Genomic DNA, 18,564 nt, shown 5'->3' with positions numbered 1-18,564 from the left:
ATATGAATAACACCAAGTCCGTTTAGGCCATCATATTAGGTACATCAAGGTATTCTACCCCAGCACTATTCTAGCGTACAATATGTTAGAGAGCGTCATAATTGAATAACATCAATCTAACCACCGCATTCACTGGTACATTATACCAGCACTCTATAGAAAATGCAGGATTATATATCGGTTGGGGCCTGTTGTGCCGGATTTAGTCAGTCATTTCAGGGAAGGGGCGGGGTAAGTAAAACAGGGGAGGGTTGTTTAGGGGAGTTACTATTGTCATACGACTTTCAAACATATATAGAAATCCTGGATATTTTTTTCAGTTTTTCATGTGTCTGCAAGTACTCCCAGCAGCCAAGGAGTGGCACAATCTGCCCAAACTACCGGCGATAGTCACGACACAGAGGAAAGCTGATGCCTTTGTGCCCAGAAAAGAATTTCTGGCGACGCTCTTGGCGCATACCATTCGTTACACTAAAAAAATAAAACAAAATCTGTCCCTTTTGAATGTGTGCTCATGCAAGATTGTTCACAAATTAAATGTTCAAAGATGGATGGCTGTGGGTAGAGATACTTTTATCGTGTGCTAAAGTATGCGTTGAACAGGGCGGTTGGACAGAGAGTTGTGTTGTGCACAAACACAACGTTACAAGAACCCCGACGCTTGCTCTGCTCCTCTAATACCACTTTCTACCGTCTGGCCAATCATTGTCGTTCATGCGGATGTAATCTGCACTTCATTGACACCACCATTCTTTATAGACATTATGTTGAAACAACCAAATAATTAATTGTAGCATTTTAGATCACCCAATTAAAAGACAAATACCCTCTCAAGTAAGGAATTTCACCACCTCATCCATGAGTGTATGGCTTAGTGTCATATCACCATGGACATGGGCAGAAAGTGTTTTCAGGGGGACGAGTGGGGGGCACCTCTTTGATTTTTGGAGTGGTAGAGGGGGGTTGCCTCTTCAAATGGTCATTTTTCGCTATGTATGCCATGATTTTTTTTCTTTTGGGGGGAAGGGGGGGAGAAGCTTCCTTGGACCCAGGCTTGTTCCGCGTCCACAACCCAGGCTTGCTCCACGCCCATAGCATAGGTGTCCGAACATTTGTCAAAGCATCTGTAACGGTTAACAAAAGTTTAAAAGAGCAAAAATGAAAAAGTCAAACAAAATGAAATGCCACAATCACCGGCTATCCTGAGGTTGCCGGATAGTGTTTTACCTTAGAGATCCCACAGCCCGGTTCTTGGCCCATGCCCCTTCGAGTGTGAATGCCATTGAGTGAGTAACATCGTCAGCATCTTGATTTCTGGGACTTCTCTCGGCGTTGTTTTGTGCATAAACACGTGACGTGAACCCACAAAGCTTTTCGAGCGAAAGCCGAATCGGTGTAGTGAGCAAAGGGAGTTCACTTCCGGAAAACACGCCATATAAAGGACTTTTTTTCTGATATTGACTTGGGGCTATCAAACGTAGGACATGCGAGGTAAAAGAAGCATAGAAAGATACGATTTGTTGAAATTAAACGATCAGCTACGGGATATTACTGTAAGTGATAACATCACACTGATATTTTATTCGTGAAGCATGGTTAAAAAAACTGTGATTTATCATTTTGGTGGGTATATTGTTACAGACGAACCGCAGCCACTGACAGTGCGAACCACGCATATAGCGTTATGTAGTTAATTTATCATGCTATAGTCAGCATGTTTACACCGAGGTACTGACCACCTCGGTAGTGACGTAATCCTAAACTTCGATCGAGCAGACGGCGAATTCTTGCATCTGGTTGCAGTCATGTAGTACACGTACGGCTGAAAAGTGAACTTCTCGTGAAGGAAGTGACAATTTCGACCGCTCCAAAGACTCATCTTTTGTATAACTTGTGAGAACATCGCGCTAATTATCCTCTTGTTGATGAGAGTTTAATGAAAAAGTTAATTGCTGGTTTTGGGACGTTAAACCCCCACAAATCAATCAAATAAAAAAGTTAACTGATTGCTTTCATCGGCACATTCTAACCTACTGACTAATTGCAGCCATTGACAGTGCAAATCACACCCTTTCACTGCTATCGTCACCGTGGATACACCGAGGTAATGACGTAGTCCGCAAGCTCCCATCGAGCAGACGAAATTCTTTTTTCCGTAGCAGACGACGAATTCTTCTAGCCTCCGAGAATAGTCATCGCTGATGACTGTCCCGCATTTGCATGAGCTACGGCGCGGACGGCATGGTAGAAGGGAGAATGCCGTCTCTTTAATTCTCTCTGTGTGTTGTTTGACTTTTTTTTTTTTCACTAACCCTTGGCGGTCAGCGCAGGCCAGCCACACCACGCACGCCGAACGAGTCTCCAGGTCGTACGAGCTGCTCAGTCTGACGCGAACACGCAAGCCGCCCGTGGAATGCGCGATTTCGCCGAGACCTGGGTTCGTACGGCGGAAACTGCGGAGAGACGTTTCACCGCAGAGCAGCAAAAAGCACGCGCCCAGCCAGTCGAAGCATTCCAGCGTGCCACGTGACACCTGTAACAGCTAGAGACTTTGTCCAAAACGCGACGGCACAAAATGAAGCAGCTAGAAAAAGAACGCGGCAGACAAGAGAGAGCGTGACACCACACACACAAACGTACAGCCAGCTCGCGCGTCAGCCCTCTGACGTCACCGTTCCGGTTTTTTTATCGCCCGAAAACAGCGCCGTTCGCCTTCGAAGAATTCCGGAGGGGGCAGGCGACTCACGGGGAGGATTTATAATCGTGTGATTAAGACCAGGTAGAGGGGCGGGTACGGAAGAAGAAGACGAAGAAAGCAACGACGGGGGAGACGCGCCGTAATTATGCGCAACAAGCGTTTGAAGCAGTGACAGTCGAACGTCGTCTGCTAGCCCAGCGTGCTAGCGAGCAGACGACAAAAAACAGCCGTTAGCAGCAGACGACGCCCCGAGGCAGACGACGAGCAAGCCTGAGCCATCGGTAGCCGCCTTTCCTTTCGGTGATTTGTCACTCGGGCGTCTCGCCGCACAGAGCTGCTCTCTCGTTGTCAAACCAAAACAACGGTTAAGAGGTACACGCCCTCGAAAAGAACGGGTTATTACACAAGCGAGAAACTGCTCGTTTTCATCGCTTACGCACTCGGGAGAGAGCCCCCCACTAGGTGGTGCCTTCAACTCTTTCGCGCGCTTTTCATGTGTCAAGCAGAAAACAAAGACGAAGCTTGTTGCAGGCTTCACGCGTTCATTGCTGCATGCGTATTAGGTGACGGTCGCTCGCTCTTTTTCGCTTGCATGCGTGCATGCAGCGGTGTTGCGTCTCACCGCTCGAATACCTTGCAAAGCAGTGAGTCAGCGCCCCCACCACAAAACGGCCATGCCTGTCTGCAGCAGCCGTGTTTCGTTTTTTTTTCTCCGTAGTGACGATTGGCGCCGCTACGCGCCGTGCTGTTAGTTTCAACGACATCTCGCAATTGGTCGGTAGAGCCACACGTGTTAACGTCACGTGGGGCGTTTGTCACGTGACCCTTGCGAAGGTGGGTTTGTTCGGCCGCTGCCTGTGTGGCGTGCGTGCGTGCGTTTGTGAGCGGGCCCGAAGACTGGGCTAGTGTGAGCGGCGGTTGTGTGACAGCCGTGCTACTTTAGCGGTGCCGGGCATGTCACGTTGGTTTTGAAGAAGAAAAACCTTCCCGGACTCCAGTTTTCTTTCCGAAGTGTGCGCGCTGGTTGGTCCTGCGAGGTGTCCGTACTGGATTTACATGTCGTCGACTTGGCGGTTGTGGTGAAACGTACTCGACAAAACGCGGCCGCCGTCAGAGTGCGGGGGGGAAAAAGACGGCAGCTTGTGTTTTTTCTTTCGTTATTTAGCCGGTCTCCAGCGCTGCCAACATGGCGGACCCCGCCGAACTGGACGCGTTCAACAGTCCAGAGTTGAAGTACTTGGTCGTCGACAAGAGCGACGTTTACGACCCGACCAAGCAGGCAGAATGGACGGCCAAGAAGCTGATCTGGGTGCCGCACGAGTCCCAGGGCTTCGTCGCCGCCAGCGTCAAGGGCGAGCGCGGGGACGAGCTCGAAGTCGAAGTCCTGGAGACGGGCAAGCGCTTTCTTGTCAGCAAGGACGACGTTCAAAAGATGAACCCGCCCAAGTTCAACAAGGTTGAAGACATGGCCGAGCTGACGTGCTTGAACGAGGCCTCCGTGCTGCACAACATCAAGGACCGCTACTATTCGGGCCTCATATACGTGAGTGTTTGACGTCTCGTTCATACGGCCCACCGCGTGAGACAAGCGTCGGCTAGCGCGAGTAAAACACCGTCGACGTGAGCTTGTACGGTGCGGGAAAAGAAACTCTCGCTAGATCTCCTCGACAGTACGGCCGAAACGTACCCAACGACCAAACCGACGAAAAAAAAAAAAAAAAAGCGAGCGCCTCTTTTGTTGGGGTTGAGCGGAGCGCCACACCTATCCGCCTGCCGATCCTTGCCTGCAACTACTACTAGCCGTGCTCCCGCCGTTAGGCCTAGATCGTTGGCGGTGCCGCCGATCGCTAAAACGACGTCGATTACTAAAGCATCCCGTCGAAAGCGGTGGTTTGGACGTTTACTACTGCGAGCCGTAACGTGATCGTGTATTTGTCGGCGAGTCGGAGTCGCTTTCACCCTCGCGAGATCGCAAATCGGCGTGTTTTTGTGCCGTTCGAAAAGTTGGGTGCAGTAAGGTAGGCGGTGTTTTGTACCGGCGCTTCATTTACTTTCCAGCACGTTTCGTTTGTCGGTAACTTCTTTTTTTTTTCTCTGTCGACGTTTTGCCGCTGGCCGGAGGTGACACTAGTTGCATGCCACATCCGTCCTGCTTAGCGATAATCTTTTATTTTCGTTTTATTTTTTATTTCTCGGCCTTCTTGTACCTTCGCGTGTGCTGTTAAATTTTAGGTGCATTCTTTTCAGTGGGAAGCGGCGATTTTTTTTTTGGTATGTTGTTGTTGCTTGTTCGACATCGCGAGAAGCGCGTGGTACGAGTTTAAAGAGAAAAAAGTGGTCGAAATTTTATTTTTTCTTCTCGGGATCTCCTTTCGAAAAGCGTTTACGTTGTGGTCGCACTTCACGACGCTGTGTTCTTCTCTGAAACGCGTTCTAAAAGAAAGAAAAGTTTTCTTTCAAAGCCGACGTGATGTACGTTTTTCTTGAAGCGATATTCAAGACAAAGTGCACTCGAATGAGATTAACGATCTGTGAAACATGTGAAATGGTCAATGCGCTTCGTAGTCGTATCGCTAGAACCACAGCGCCGTTTGATCAGTTTTTGAGGTGTGTGTGCACCTGTTTGAAAAAAATAAATAAATAAATGATCGCAACATATCACGATTTCGAACGTTTCAGTGACGATTTCAACGGAGGCGAGAATTCTGGAGACCAGCGTGCCTTGACGTAGGTGCACGCCGAATAACACCAGTTTGTCAAAATTTGTGGAGTCCTTCATTGCGGTGACCCTCGTAATTGCGTGCTTTTGAGACGTAAAAAAAAAAAAAACACCCGAAGGGTTATGGTTGTAACCGCGGGTCATCGTTACAGAAAATTTACGTAGAACGTCGTAGGATTTCACAAACACGGGCCGTATTCACGGGGGCCGTTTACAACGGAACAATAAATGTGAGCCCCGCCCACAACAGTAGTTCCGGCTGCTTTTTTTTTTTAGTTCGAAGTTTGTTTATTATTGGTAACGTTAACACTAAGCACATTAGAAAACGATAAGCTTGCGTTTTCTGACTAAAGTGTTATTTTGGTTGGGGTACCGGTGTCAGAGTCGCTGATGACATTTTTCGAAGCGAACGCTTTTTTTTTGTTTGTTTCGTTTTTCCTCTATCCTAAACCAGTGACACCTACTCCGCGCCTGGGTTTGAAAATTCGACTATATTGAAGGGACGTGAAGTAGAACGGTTTTTTTCTTCTTTTTTTGTTTTTTACTCATATTAGGAAATCGCTCAACACGCTAAAGAAAAGTGGGTGGTGGCACCAACTTTGTGACGCCATAACTTTGACAGCATCTACCAGGTCTACGGTAGCTTCTGATCAGTAAAATGAAGTGTTCTCCCAGGGAGCCACATAACGCAAAAAGTTCTGGGAATTTTTTTTTTAGGCACTATAACCAATATACTAAACGTGCGGTTTGAAACCAGTGACGTCACGTGCGAAGAATTTGAGCGCGCTATTTTAACTTGAAAACTTTCACCTCCATTTTTTTTAATCTAATAACAAACCAATGACGCTCAGATTGACAGCGTTCGAGTTCTCAAAAGTAAAATTTATCAATCTATACCTATTTGTTGTATCATTTGTGTGTCCCTTTAATCTTGCTGCACTGTGCGACGTCATGAGAATGCTCCTACGTGGTTGGTTGAAACACCTGTGTGAAGTATAATTGTTATTCTCTTTTTTTTTTTTTTTGCGTGGGAAGGTGATGACTTCGGGCGGGGCCTATATTCTTATATTCTAGCCGGCCTAACATCCCATTTTTGCCTTTGTTTTGCTTCGATTTTATTGGTTCAACGTGGATTATGGTCAATAGCTAAGCTTCCAGAACGATTGGCTCGGAGCTGTTTTTTTTTTTTTTTCTGACTGGTTCTGGTCGAACTAGCCATCTTTCTCGCTTAGACGTGAAACGATGAAGCGAGCTCGTTTCATGTAGATAAAAAAAAAACTGCTGTTTTTGTGCTAAGTTACTATAATTGCGGATAATTGTTAGTTCACAGAGTGGACGGTGGTATAGCGTTCGTTGATTCGTGGCTCTCTCTATAAAACCGCCACCGTGACATTCGTTGAACGGCTTCGCGCCAAAAGAAGTCAAAGATTTAAAAAGAAAAACTGCTGGATGATTCATTCACCGGCGTCCCTCTCTCTCTCTCCCTCGCTGGCATGGAAAGTTGAACGGATCTGTCTTCTGCCACATGTGGGGCTTTGCAAAGCTGCTCGCCAAAACTGCGTTATAGTTGTTGGCGCTGTGACAAGAACGAGAGAGACAGAGACGATGCGCGCGAAAGGATATAAAAGTGTGACGTGTGTGTGTGTGTGTGTGTTTTTTTTTTGAGTCAATCAACTTTGCGCCACGTACTTACTCGGTGCGACTGTGTGTGTCCCCCTATATACCAGAATAACCAAAAATAAAATGACGGTTACAATGGTGGTTAGCACTTGAGTTATTACGGGCTCCAGCGAATTTAGGATCAATGAATAGGGGGAATATCCCAAAGTTATTATTGGGGAAAAAAAAGAGCCGATTCGTCCAAAACAGGATTAAGGAGAAAACCTAGTGATTATGGCCGTGAATAATAAAGCGTTTAGGTTGTTCGGAAGGAAGAGTTCGATATGTATCAGTGGCGTATTTTACTAAGTTCAGTTTTGTGTACGTGTGTGTGTGTTTAAAATGTCTTGTTGCTGAACGGTGTGGAAGTCCAAACATGTATGTGTGTCAGATTTTAGGAAACCCGTTGCGACAGCGCTTCTTTTGAAAGGAGGCTTGTTGTAGTTCGCGCAGATTCCGATACCGGCGTCGGAGGCAAAGAGAAAGAAGAAAAAAAAAACTGCGTATTCAAATATGCACCGGTTACACGCGTACTTAGCTTTTTTTTTTCTCTTTTTTTTGCAATAATTTGTGCGGCTCTCTATCGCCAGCTTGTCGGCGATTAGCCGTTTCTGATGCAGCGATCTGGTATACCGTCGAGGTGACTCGTTATTTCGAGCTCTGCGTTGTTGCCTGAGAATAAATTACTCGCTCTGCCCCCCCCCCCCCCCCACACAGTACTGCAGCATGCCTGTCATTCATCCGTGCAACAGAGCAGCCAATGATTGGCGTTTTCCGTTCTAACCACAAGCACATTATGCCTGGTAACGCAAATACTATACGCACGTTATAAATTAAACGTTAGCCCCCTTTACTCGTTAAAACTTTACGTTTCGCAGTGCAGGGATGTACTGATTTGTAAACCAATTGACCCTTTCGGTGAAACTTACGTGAACGCATCTGTTAGTATTTAGTACCATATTATTATTATTTTTACACCATACCTCCACGTGATTTTGCCCCGCCGCGGTGGTCTAGTGGCGAAGGTACTCGGCTGCTGACCCGCAGATTGCGGGTTCGAATCCCGGCTGCGGCGGCTGCATTTCCGATGGAGGCGGAAATGTCGTAGGCCCGTGTGCTCAGATTTGGGTGCACGTTAAAGAACCCCAGGTGGTCAAAATTTCCGGAGTCCTCCACTACGGCGCCTCTCATAATCATATGGTGGTTTTTGGGACGTTAAACCCCACAAATCAATCAATCAACCTCCACGTGATTAAGGTCATCCTGAAACTGGGCGGAATCCGTTTGGTCGGTCGGTTCAGTATGCAACACACAGTCATCAGCAAACATTCTAATACGACACTTGATTGTGTCCGAAATGTCATTAATAAATGCAAGCAAGAGTACGGAACGGGAAGAGTACGGAGTGGGACGAGTACGGAGCCCTGAGGTGCCCCTGATGTCACCGAAACTGAACATGATCCACCTAGAAACAACCTTCCGTTTTCTTGAAGTTAAATAGTCCGCAATCCATCGGCAAATGTTTCGATGAATGTTCAAGTTTAGTGCAGGGTTGTCCGAATTTTCGATGAAACTTGCCGAGTAAAAATTGTTCGACTGTAAACTATAGCGAAACGAAGACGAGTCTGTGCGAGCAAAGTGACGTGCCTTAAATGCCGTGACATCTGCCAGACGTCGCGTAAACAACAGGCTACGATGCAGTAAAGACATTTACGTAAATTCCGCCTGGGTGGGACGTTGAGCGCGCTGTGGGCGGAGCTTACATTTATTTCGAAAAGTTAATTCGAGCGCGAAAACTTGACACGATCGCTCACACACGCACACACCCATGCGTCAAACACACACAGCGCCCTGGGACGAAGATTCTGGGCAGAAGCGCAAGTAAAACTGCACGTGAAGTGTTAGAGGCCTTTTTTCGTTGAAAAAAAAATAACTATCACTGTGTATGCGCCCCTTCAATTTCGTTGTTACCAAGCGAACTTCAGTTTATCGCTCTGAGGCTATGGCATTGATTAACTGTACGTTTTGATAATGTATGCTGTTGGCCTTCTATGGTGTGTGTGCGCACACAATGTGTCCTGTATATATCTAAGCCTTCGAGCTATGAATAAATCAGTTGGATGTGGGCGCTGTGTGTGTTTGATGCATGGGTGTGTGAGTGATCGTGTCAAGTTTTCGCGCTCGAATTAACTTTTTCGAAATGCTCTACCAACTAGCCCAACAACAAGTTCTTTTAGCTTACATTTATTGACCGCCCTAGTTGCCAGTAGTGACTGAAGTGTTGCGCTGATATGCAAATGGATGAAGGTCGGATTCCTTGCACCTAAGAAGGACACGGTTAGGGGAGAACATTGTACAAAATGCAATGGGAAGAAAGTAAGAAAAAAAGCGCGTCACAATCGCAAACTTTAAGCTTTGTTCGGTCCCACCTCAACGCTGGCCACGGCTCTCTGGATTTCGTGCCGACCGGTTGTGCCCCCCCGCGATCTCCGACGACAGCGCAGCTCTGGCCGACCGGGCTCGCCCCACGCCATCTCCTGACGCCGACAAGAGCTCTCGCCGAGTGGTGCCCCGTCCTCGGACTCCCGCGACCGTGTCCATCTTTCCTATCTCCTCTTTACTTCCGTCGTTTTCCGTCGTTCGCTGCACCCTGCGCTTCGCTCTCTCCTTCCTTTCTCTATCTGTTTATCTTTAATCCTATCATTTTAATATCTCCTTTACCCCCATCTCTCGTGAGCTACTGGCGAGGTGTCCCACTCTGATGCAGACAGTTGCGGGGCTCACTTTTCTCTCTAGTGGCTAAGGTACTCGGCTGCTTGCTGATCCGCAGGTCGCGGCATCAAATCCCGGCTGCGGCGGCTGCATTTCCTCCGATGGAGGCGGAAATGTTGTAGGCCCGTGTGCTCAGATTTGAGTGCACAGTAAAGAACCCCAGGTGGTCGAAACTTCCGGAGCCCTCCGCTACGGCGTGTCTCATAATCAGATGGTGGTTTTGCGACGTTAAACCTCGCATATCAATCACTTTTTCTCTCTAAGAATCGCATAGGGCTACGGCATAGTATTTCTCCCCCCCCCCCCCCATTTCTTCTCTGCGTCATCTTTTAACAGTAAATGTCACTGCCGGTGATTGAGTTCTCTAAAATTTTTCGCTCGTTTTCTTTTACCTTTCCTTACTATCAGTACAGTGGACTGTCCGTCGCAGCGGAGGCGTCGCTCTTATTTAACGACGTATTATAGTTATGAGCGATAGCCAAGTTATTGCGAAAGAAAGGACCGATACGAGGACGACATCGATACGGGGGGGGGGGGGGGGGATTACGAATGCTTATCGGCGGTGGCCGCGCTAATAGGTGTCGGTAGGAAGGTGTGCGCGTCGCTTCGGGCGTTGGATGAGAGGGCGTTGCATAAACTGGAGCACATGCGGCTGCGATCGGCCGCCTCCGCTTGTGGTTAAGTGGGATTGCGATAGCCGCTGTGGCATTCGACGAATTCTTCCATCTACGATACCCCCCCCCCCCCCACCCCGCCGGGGGTGGTGGGAGGGCTGATTTCGTTACCGCCGTTTTCTTCGTTTTACCTTGTTTAGTTTTGTTGTGCCGCTAGGTCACTTCATTTTCGTATGGCCGTTCCCCGGTATTCTGTATCTTTATTTTCGTTTGTTTTGTTTTGTTTGTGCTTGGGAGGTCTTTAGTGGCGTACTTTTTCTTGCGTTTTATATATCGCGCGCGTGTCTTTGGCCGCACCGCAAGTGTTTATTCCTGCACCCCCTAATTACCCGGCTTGTCCAGGACTTCGCACGTTTTTTGTTTTAATTAATAATAAATATCTATAAGCTGTGTCGCTGCACGCATGCAGTGCTACGGGCAGAATCGCGGTTTGCTACCACGGTGCAACGCGTTGCTGTTATCCCACGTTATCTACAGGGCTTCCTTTAAACATGAATGGTAGAACGAGGACCTAGCACGCAGTGTGACTACGTTGGGTATCATTACGGTGTCGGTCTTTGTTCTACATTTCTAAAAAAAAGAAAAAAAGCAGCCGACTGGGCGCTCTTGAACAAGTCATTCCGTCTGTACAGGGATGATATAGATGTCGTGCTGGAGAAGACGATGATCACGCAGGTGCCATTATTATTATTATTATTATTATTATTATTATTATTAATCTTAGCTTTGACAAACACTCGCTAACTATTGGTTAATGACGGCTAGTGCTGCCAGCTAAACGATGTCGAGTGAGTGTTATTGCGGTGTTTGATGAATGATAGTAAATGTTGGACAGCAATTAACGGCTAGGGCTTCTAATAATTTTGGCACGTGCGACCCAGGACCATTGAGCTCTCTGTATTGAGCTCTCTGTAACGGGTGGCCAGGTCCATTTGGTGTATGCATGTATACACCAAACGGACCTGGCCACCCGTTTAATGTATTTTTTTTTCTTTCGTGCTTACTTATGCTTGTCTAAGCAATCATTTTTATTTACTTTACTCTCCTATCTTTCTTTCTTGTACCCCTACCCTTCTCCCGATGGAGTTGGCAGGCGTTAGTAGCCTGCCTACTCTTATCCCCGCTAGTAGCCGTCATGGCTATACTGGCAGCGCTGACCGACGCTCCCACGTTTAATGCATATACATACCCCATAAAGGCCACGATGGGATGGATAGCCGCCGTGGTAGCTCAGATGGTAGAACATAAAACGAGCTATATGGTGCTCTGATAACTTCCTTGTTCACGCCTCGCCGCGGTGGTCTAGTGACCAAGGTACCCCGCTGCTGACCCGCAGGTCGCGGGTTCGAATCCCGACTGCGGCGGCTGCATTTTCGATGGAGGCGGAAATGTTGTAGGCCCGTGTGCTCAGATTTGGGTGCGTCTCTCATAATCATGTGGTGGTTTTGGGACGTTAAACCCCGCATATATCGTATCACTTTTCTTGCTTCACATTGACGTTAGAATTCGGTCTAATTACTTCCCCTATAATTTCATTCGCATGATTGTCTGTTAGATCTCATTAATGACGTGTTTGACAGAGAAAATGAGCCCTAGAGTGTACAATTCGTTCCCTGAATTTGAATTGAATTTTAAGGCGAATCCAGCGTGAACCGGCAACCCCGGCCCGGGCATCCCGACAGCGGCGGCTGCATTTTCGATGGAAGCGGAAATGTTGTAGGCCCGTGTGCTCAGATTTGGGTGCACGTCAAAGAACCCCAGGTGGTCGAAATTTCCGGAGCCCTCCACTACGGCGTCTCTCATAATCGTATAGTGGTTTTAGGACGTTAAACCCCACATATCAATCAACCCCGGCCCGGGCCATCGCCTGCTACCCGCTCGTCTTTGGCATGCAGATGGGAAGATAACTGACATTTTTTTTTCTTTCTAATTTGTGGAATGCAGTAATGTCAGGAAGTCGGATGCGTCGGTGTCATTCGAGTTTGCCGCTTCCGCCCACAGAGTATAGACGAACAATGTTAAGCGAAAAAAAAAAACACTTCGAATTTTATCAAGTGTTCACACTTTGAGCGTAGGAAATTGTTTTATGTCCAGATGGCAGATTTGCGAAGAAAAAGAAAGAAAAAAACCACAAAGATTCTGTTTATTATGCTGTTTCGGGTTCAGCTACAGCGTATGTTGCCGAGATTAGACGGATAGATGAATCTCTTTGGTCATTGTTGTTTAAAAAAAAGCGCATCGCGATGGAATCTCTTCACTGGAACCGTCATGCATCGCATGCCAATTATTTAACGGAGTGTGGTAGTCGTGATAGTAAAGCACGCGTAACATTTTATTACGCTGCTGTAACGGTGGATAACGGACATTCTCAACGCATTTACTGGTTTCGTCGATTAATCTAATCATTCAGTCGTTATATTTGGCTTGCAGCTATTGCAGCGTCAGCGACCAGCGACACTAGCTATTAATCTACCAGCGTTTATTTGAAAGTGTTGATTTCGTTCTATAGTAACGAACCTAAATGTCATCTTATTCTTTTTTTACATACGCATTGACGTTCCACTATACATTTCCCGTCGATTACGTAATTTTAATAGTTTGCATGACCCATAACTACACCACTGGATGTTTTACTATTTGGAAATTTCACATCCGATTCTATTTTTTTACTTACGCCGACCCGTAAGAAAGGTTGTAGGACAAAGGGCCGTTATTCGCGTTTCGGTAGTTCTTTTTTCGTAAAAACAATACAGGAATGGAACCGTCTACCGGATGATCTCGTCAATGAAACTGATAATGAATCCTTTTTTTTTCTTCCTTGTAACAACTCCTACAATATCACTGCCACTAAGAATGGTTTGCTGTCTCGAAGCGTATGGGTGTTTACAAATGAATGACTATGACGTTGTTTTCGCTCACCAATATTTGAGTGTTTTTTTTTCTCCTCTTAAAATATTTTGAGTGCTGTTTTATTTGTTGAATCTATTGTTTCGATTGAAAACTATGTAGTGAAATTATTATGTGTACCTCCCCTACGTAATGCCTCACGACGATGTAGGTGAAATGTAAATAAATAAGATATATCGAAATAAAAAAGAAAAAGAAGGGCTTGAGGAGACAGAAGAAATGCGCATTTCGATTTTTAGTACGTTTTCATTTTTTTTAGTTGTGTTAATGCTGGGCTGAGCGTCAGGTACTCGAAATTGCGGTGTGTTGGTGGTCCTTTTTTTTTTCTCCCACGTATCTGCGTATCGTGGGAACCTTCGTATGCGTGGCGCACGATTAGCGCGCATTTCACGGCTCCGTTGATTAAGATCGTGCATGGCACATTACGAAGGAACGGCCGAATGAAGAAAAAAAATACGCTTTCGTTATTCGAGGGGGGGGGGTGTAATCGGCGCGTGCGTTCGCAGTTTTTTTTTAATTTTTGTACTTACATCTATTTGCAGGAAAACAAAAATAACCTACCGTTTGATGCCGTTTTTTTTTTTTCGTAGCATCGTTGCGGTTGGGCTATAGTTGCTTCTATAGTGCATTTCAATTTTATGTGCCGTATTTACCCAATTCCAACGGCAAACGAGTATAAGATGGAGGCCACGAAAGTTAGAACTTAGCTGAACATAACGTGGAATAGGCTCGAGGAAGGTCTATATGAAGCTTATCAGTACGTTGTGTGTTAAGATAGTTGGTACATATTAGGCTGAAATCCGTGGCGCAAGGTTTGACAAAGAGAGAAAAAAAAAGACGAGACGTTTTTTTTCTTTTTTTCTCGTCTTTTTTTTTTCTCTTTGTCAACCTTGCGCCACGTATTTCAGCCGAAGTTCTATATATAGGCTGAACTGGACATCGCTGGGACATCGCTGGGACATCGCTTTCGTTCTGCTGCAGCGGGCGGACAGTGAGGGCCGATGCTGAATCACAAACTTCGTTGCGTCATCACTTCCGTCTCTGTCTGACGTAACTTCGCCCACGATCTCGAGTCTGTCCGTTTCCTTTTTTTTTTTGCTAATTGGGATGTCGAGCTACTGCGTGGTTCGCGGTCTGTCCGCACCGCACGCCGGCGACCTTGATTTTCGAAAAGCTATTTCTCTATTGCTTTTCTTTTTTTTTCTATTTCTTCTACACTCCAATTCGAGAAGGTCCACCCACGCAATTCGCTAATAGTCTGGCCGTGGACAACGTTGCGGTGGATTCGAGGGGGCGTCGTTGTTGAAAGGAACGTACGAAAAAAAAGAAACAAAAAAAAGATATCAAAAAGATAAGCGCGTGTTCTGTGAGAGTGTTTGAGAACTGGCTTGGGACACGGTAACTTCCTTGTGGGCGGCTAGGTAGCCAGCCGACTGGCTTTCCTCGCATTTTTTTTTAGGGGCGAAGCTCCTTAGGGCGTGGGCTGTGCGTCCCCTGTATGCAGCCACCTCTAGTTTAGTTCTTGCAGTGTTCACTAGATGGCGGTACCGTCCCCTGTATGTAGCCACCTCTAGTTTAGTTATTGCAGTGTTCACTAGATGGCGGTACCGTCCCCTGTATGTAGCCACCTCTCGTTTAGTTCTCGTAGTGTTTACTAGATGGTGGTACTTGTAGCTGATGATGAAAAGATGCAAGATGTTATACACTAGAAAGCGGTACTTGTAGTTGATGAAAGACGCGAGATCTTATAAAATAGGAATGATGTCACATATGGCGCGTGTCATTGGTTGAAGGCAATCGTTCGATTTAGTGCGGCGACGTACGCTAGGGGGAGCGATGTAATAAAATCGAGTGGGCAAAATGTACAGAGGATTCATTGTTTACCAGGTTTACCTCCGGAGCTTCGCCCACTCATCATCACTCACTTCGTGGATATGGCGGAATTTTTTTCATTTTTAAGTTTTTGCGGGCGATGCACGTTGGCCCAGTGCCGCGTTCTACAGACTGTGCGCGCCAGTTTTGGGAGATTCCGCTGTTTATAGAGATTGACGGAAAACGGTCTGCGAGTAGAGAATGTTTTAGAGGAGCGCGCTACAGAAATAGGGTATAATATACGCTAGGCGTCCATGCGCCGAGTTATGTCGGCCCACGGTGGGGGGAAATTTATCCGTTGCCGCCTCCGCTCCGGCGTCTCTACCCGAGTCCCTTGGACGGGACGTGAAACCCCCATAATCCAACAGTCGCTGCCTCGGTGATAGCGTTATCATTCGAGCGTCAGGTTATCAAATCGAATAAAACTTATTTCAACACTTCTACAAGGTTTAGCTCCATGCACGAAAAGCCAACAAAGCTTGACGAGGACCATGGTCCCAATTTTTTCAGGCAGAAACGAAACGACAAATTCGAACAGCAGTTCAACACTAAAACAAATTGTAGGGTGGTCACACAACTCGTAATGTACACTATAAAAACCTATGAATTGTGCTTGCCCCGCCGCGGTGGTCTAGTGGCTAAGGTACTCGGCTGCTGACCCGCAGGTCGCGGGTTCGAATCCCGGCTGCGGCGGCTGCATTTCCGATGGAGGCGGAAATGTTGTAGGTCTGTGTGCTTAGATTTAGGTGCACGTTAAAGAACCCCAGGTGGTCGAAATTTCCGGAGCCCTCCACTACGGCGTCTCTCATAATCATATCGTGGTTTTGGGACGTTAAACCCCACATATCAATCATCAATTATGAATTGTACTTACCATTGATACATAATGAAAAAAACTCAGAAGCAAAGAAGTAAAGTAAATCCGGAAAAATCGGGGGCGGGGGGGGGGGGGACCAGAAACAAACCATGGCGGCCGCCATTTTGGTTTTGTTTTTAAATACGTGTTGTATTTTTATTTTTACTAAGGATTACATCATGCTTTGAATTAAAATTCGCAGAACGAGCACGGGGTCCGAGCTCCAACATTGCATTGTCCCGTTCAGTCTTCATTGAACCGATCGAGTGGCTTCGGTGACTTCCATAGTCTCACACAGCTGATTGGTATTCAACGTGGGTACACAGTAAAAAAAAAAAAAAGATGAGCCTTTGAAAAAAAAAGTTGACTGTTTTATACCTAACTGTCAAGTGATTCAAACATGCGATCTTCCAAAGCTAAATCTCAAGGTGGTACGCTTAGATGGGGTGTGCCCCCCCCCCCTCCCAGCCTCGACACAAGGAGGTCCACCTTCTTGACTCTCCCACCCTCGTGATTTACGCCAATGCAAGTTGGCAGGTGTCGGCATCATCGAAAGGCCTCAAGAAGGTTGACGATATATCACTGCATTGTTCACCTATGGGCAGCGGCGTGCTATGTCGACGTTGCGTTGTTTCGTAGATTAAAAAAAAAATGTGACTGTACCGGCCGCCCTGTTGCTGACCGTATCTGTTTTCTCTGCGTACTCCGTGAGTTTCCTGCGTCCGATTTAACTTGCGCGTCCTGGACGGAATGAGACAATAGAGAGTTTTAGTACTGCGGAATGGTGCTACGAACGCACCACCCAAGCGCCTTGCGTTACGTGGCGTCGTTTGCCACTAATCGGCTTTTAGTACGCCGTAGTACCCGCGTACGTAACAAGCGAGAAGCGTGTTGCGCCATCTGGTAGATCAAAATAGAAGCACGTGTTGTCAACAGCCAATGTGAGCCAATACAAGTGTTATAGCCTGATTATGGCCATGTTTTAAGCCACAGAGCCGGTCGCTGCTTGCCTTTGATGCCGCCATTTTGCAAAACGAAGTCTCGCGCTGTCGCGAACTTGTTCGAGAGCGGCGCGATCACCTCGTACGTACGCACGCACGCATCTCATGCGTGCGTGCGTAGCGGCTGCGCACGTAACGCGTAATGCGATACGTGCGCGTTGCGGTCTGCGCATGCGCACGACGCAAAACGCGGCGTTCTTACGTACGCAACGCCGCCACGTACGCAGCGTACGCAGTACTAAAACTCTCTAATGTGAAGCGAGCACGCGCGCCAGAGGAAAGGAATAAGGGTAGGTAGGTAGGTAGTAAACTTTATTCATAAGGGAGAGAGATAGAGCGATCTGCGTTTGACCCTGCTATATCTTATCGTCGTGTAAACGTGGCCTTGCTTTCTTTCTCTTTTTTTTTGGTCATTGTTTTAGAGACGAAACAATGAATGCGTAACTGGGGCGTATCGCGGTGAAGCATCTACGGCTACTACACGAGAGGCCGAAATGTAAAGGAAAGTGCTTTTGCTTTGCTTTCCTGGATACGTGGCACGTACCCATTTCTAGGGATTGGCCAAGAGTGCAACGTAGAGGCGGTTAATGTTAATCTTAGGTAATCCACGAAATTTAAAAACCAAAACTAAAGAAGTAAAATGACAATAGTAAGTAAAATATTCGATTTAACTATAAGTAATATGCTTTTGAGCCTGTATTCCAGACTGCCGCATTAACTTGATGGGAACAATTTTAAAAACTTAGATGTTAATACAATGAAATGACGAATAATTTTAAATAACGGATTAAAATGGTACTCGTTGAGTAGTTGTAATGAAATCGCACACAGACATCAAAGGCATCCCTGTGGCGGTATCCCAAGCCTGAGGCACCGAAGCTTAAAACATTTTTCTCCGATAAGGCCTAATTTTGCAAGAGGAGTGTTTAGAAGTCGAGTTCTAATACGAGAGTATCTTGAACATGACAAAAAGTAATGTGTGTAATGCAAGTCAGTGTGCTTGCATTTTAGGACAGAGCTGTGTGTGTGTGTGTGTGTGTGTGTGTGTGTGTGTGTGTGTGTGTGTGTGTGTGTGTGTGTGTGTGTGTACGCAGTTTTGCTTGAGCCGATTCCGTTGCCCTCGACAGTTATTCGCATCGGGAGGTGTTCTAGTGGCTCGTTATGACAAGAGAGCTTCTTAGGTAGGCTAACTAGAGATATGCGGCTCATCTGCCGGGCAGTGCGTCAGAATACAGAAATAATATACCTCGGGAATGTATACTCGTGTATTTTGGGCCTGCGCTATACGCCTAATCTGAGTTCATTCTTCGATGATTGTCTACGATTCTTTACGCGTGTGTTTTGTGTGTTAGCTATAGTGCAGTGTGTGTTCGAGTGGATGCGCGCGTGTGGGGCCTGGCAAGGGG

General features: G+C 46.7%; 1 protein-coding gene across 3 annotated transcripts in view; it reads left to right on the top strand.

The window, feature by feature from the left end:
- The first annotated feature begins 3,727 nt into the window (after positions 1-3,727).
- Positions 3,728-18,564, top strand: part of zip (myosin heavy chain 10) — a 107,730-nt gene continuing 92,893 nt past the window's right edge. For all 3 annotated transcript variants that reach the window (XM_037431614.2, XM_037431612.2, XM_075868690.1), the window contains exon 1: positions 3,728-4,241. In XM_037431614.2, coding sequence (XP_037287511.1) covers positions 3,885-4,241 — 357 coding nt within the window. In that variant the 5' untranslated portion in view covers positions 3,728-3,884. The remainder of the gene's footprint in view (positions 4,242-18,564) is intronic.

The sequence above is a fragment of the Rhipicephalus microplus genome, chromosome 7, assembly GCF_043290135.1.
Source record: "Rhipicephalus microplus isolate Deutch F79 chromosome 7, USDA_Rmic, whole genome shotgun sequence".
In the NCBI taxonomy this organism is placed as follows: domain Eukaryota; kingdom Metazoa; phylum Arthropoda; class Arachnida; order Ixodida; family Ixodidae; genus Rhipicephalus; species Rhipicephalus microplus.
This window is presented reverse-complemented; position numbering and strand designations above follow the sequence as displayed.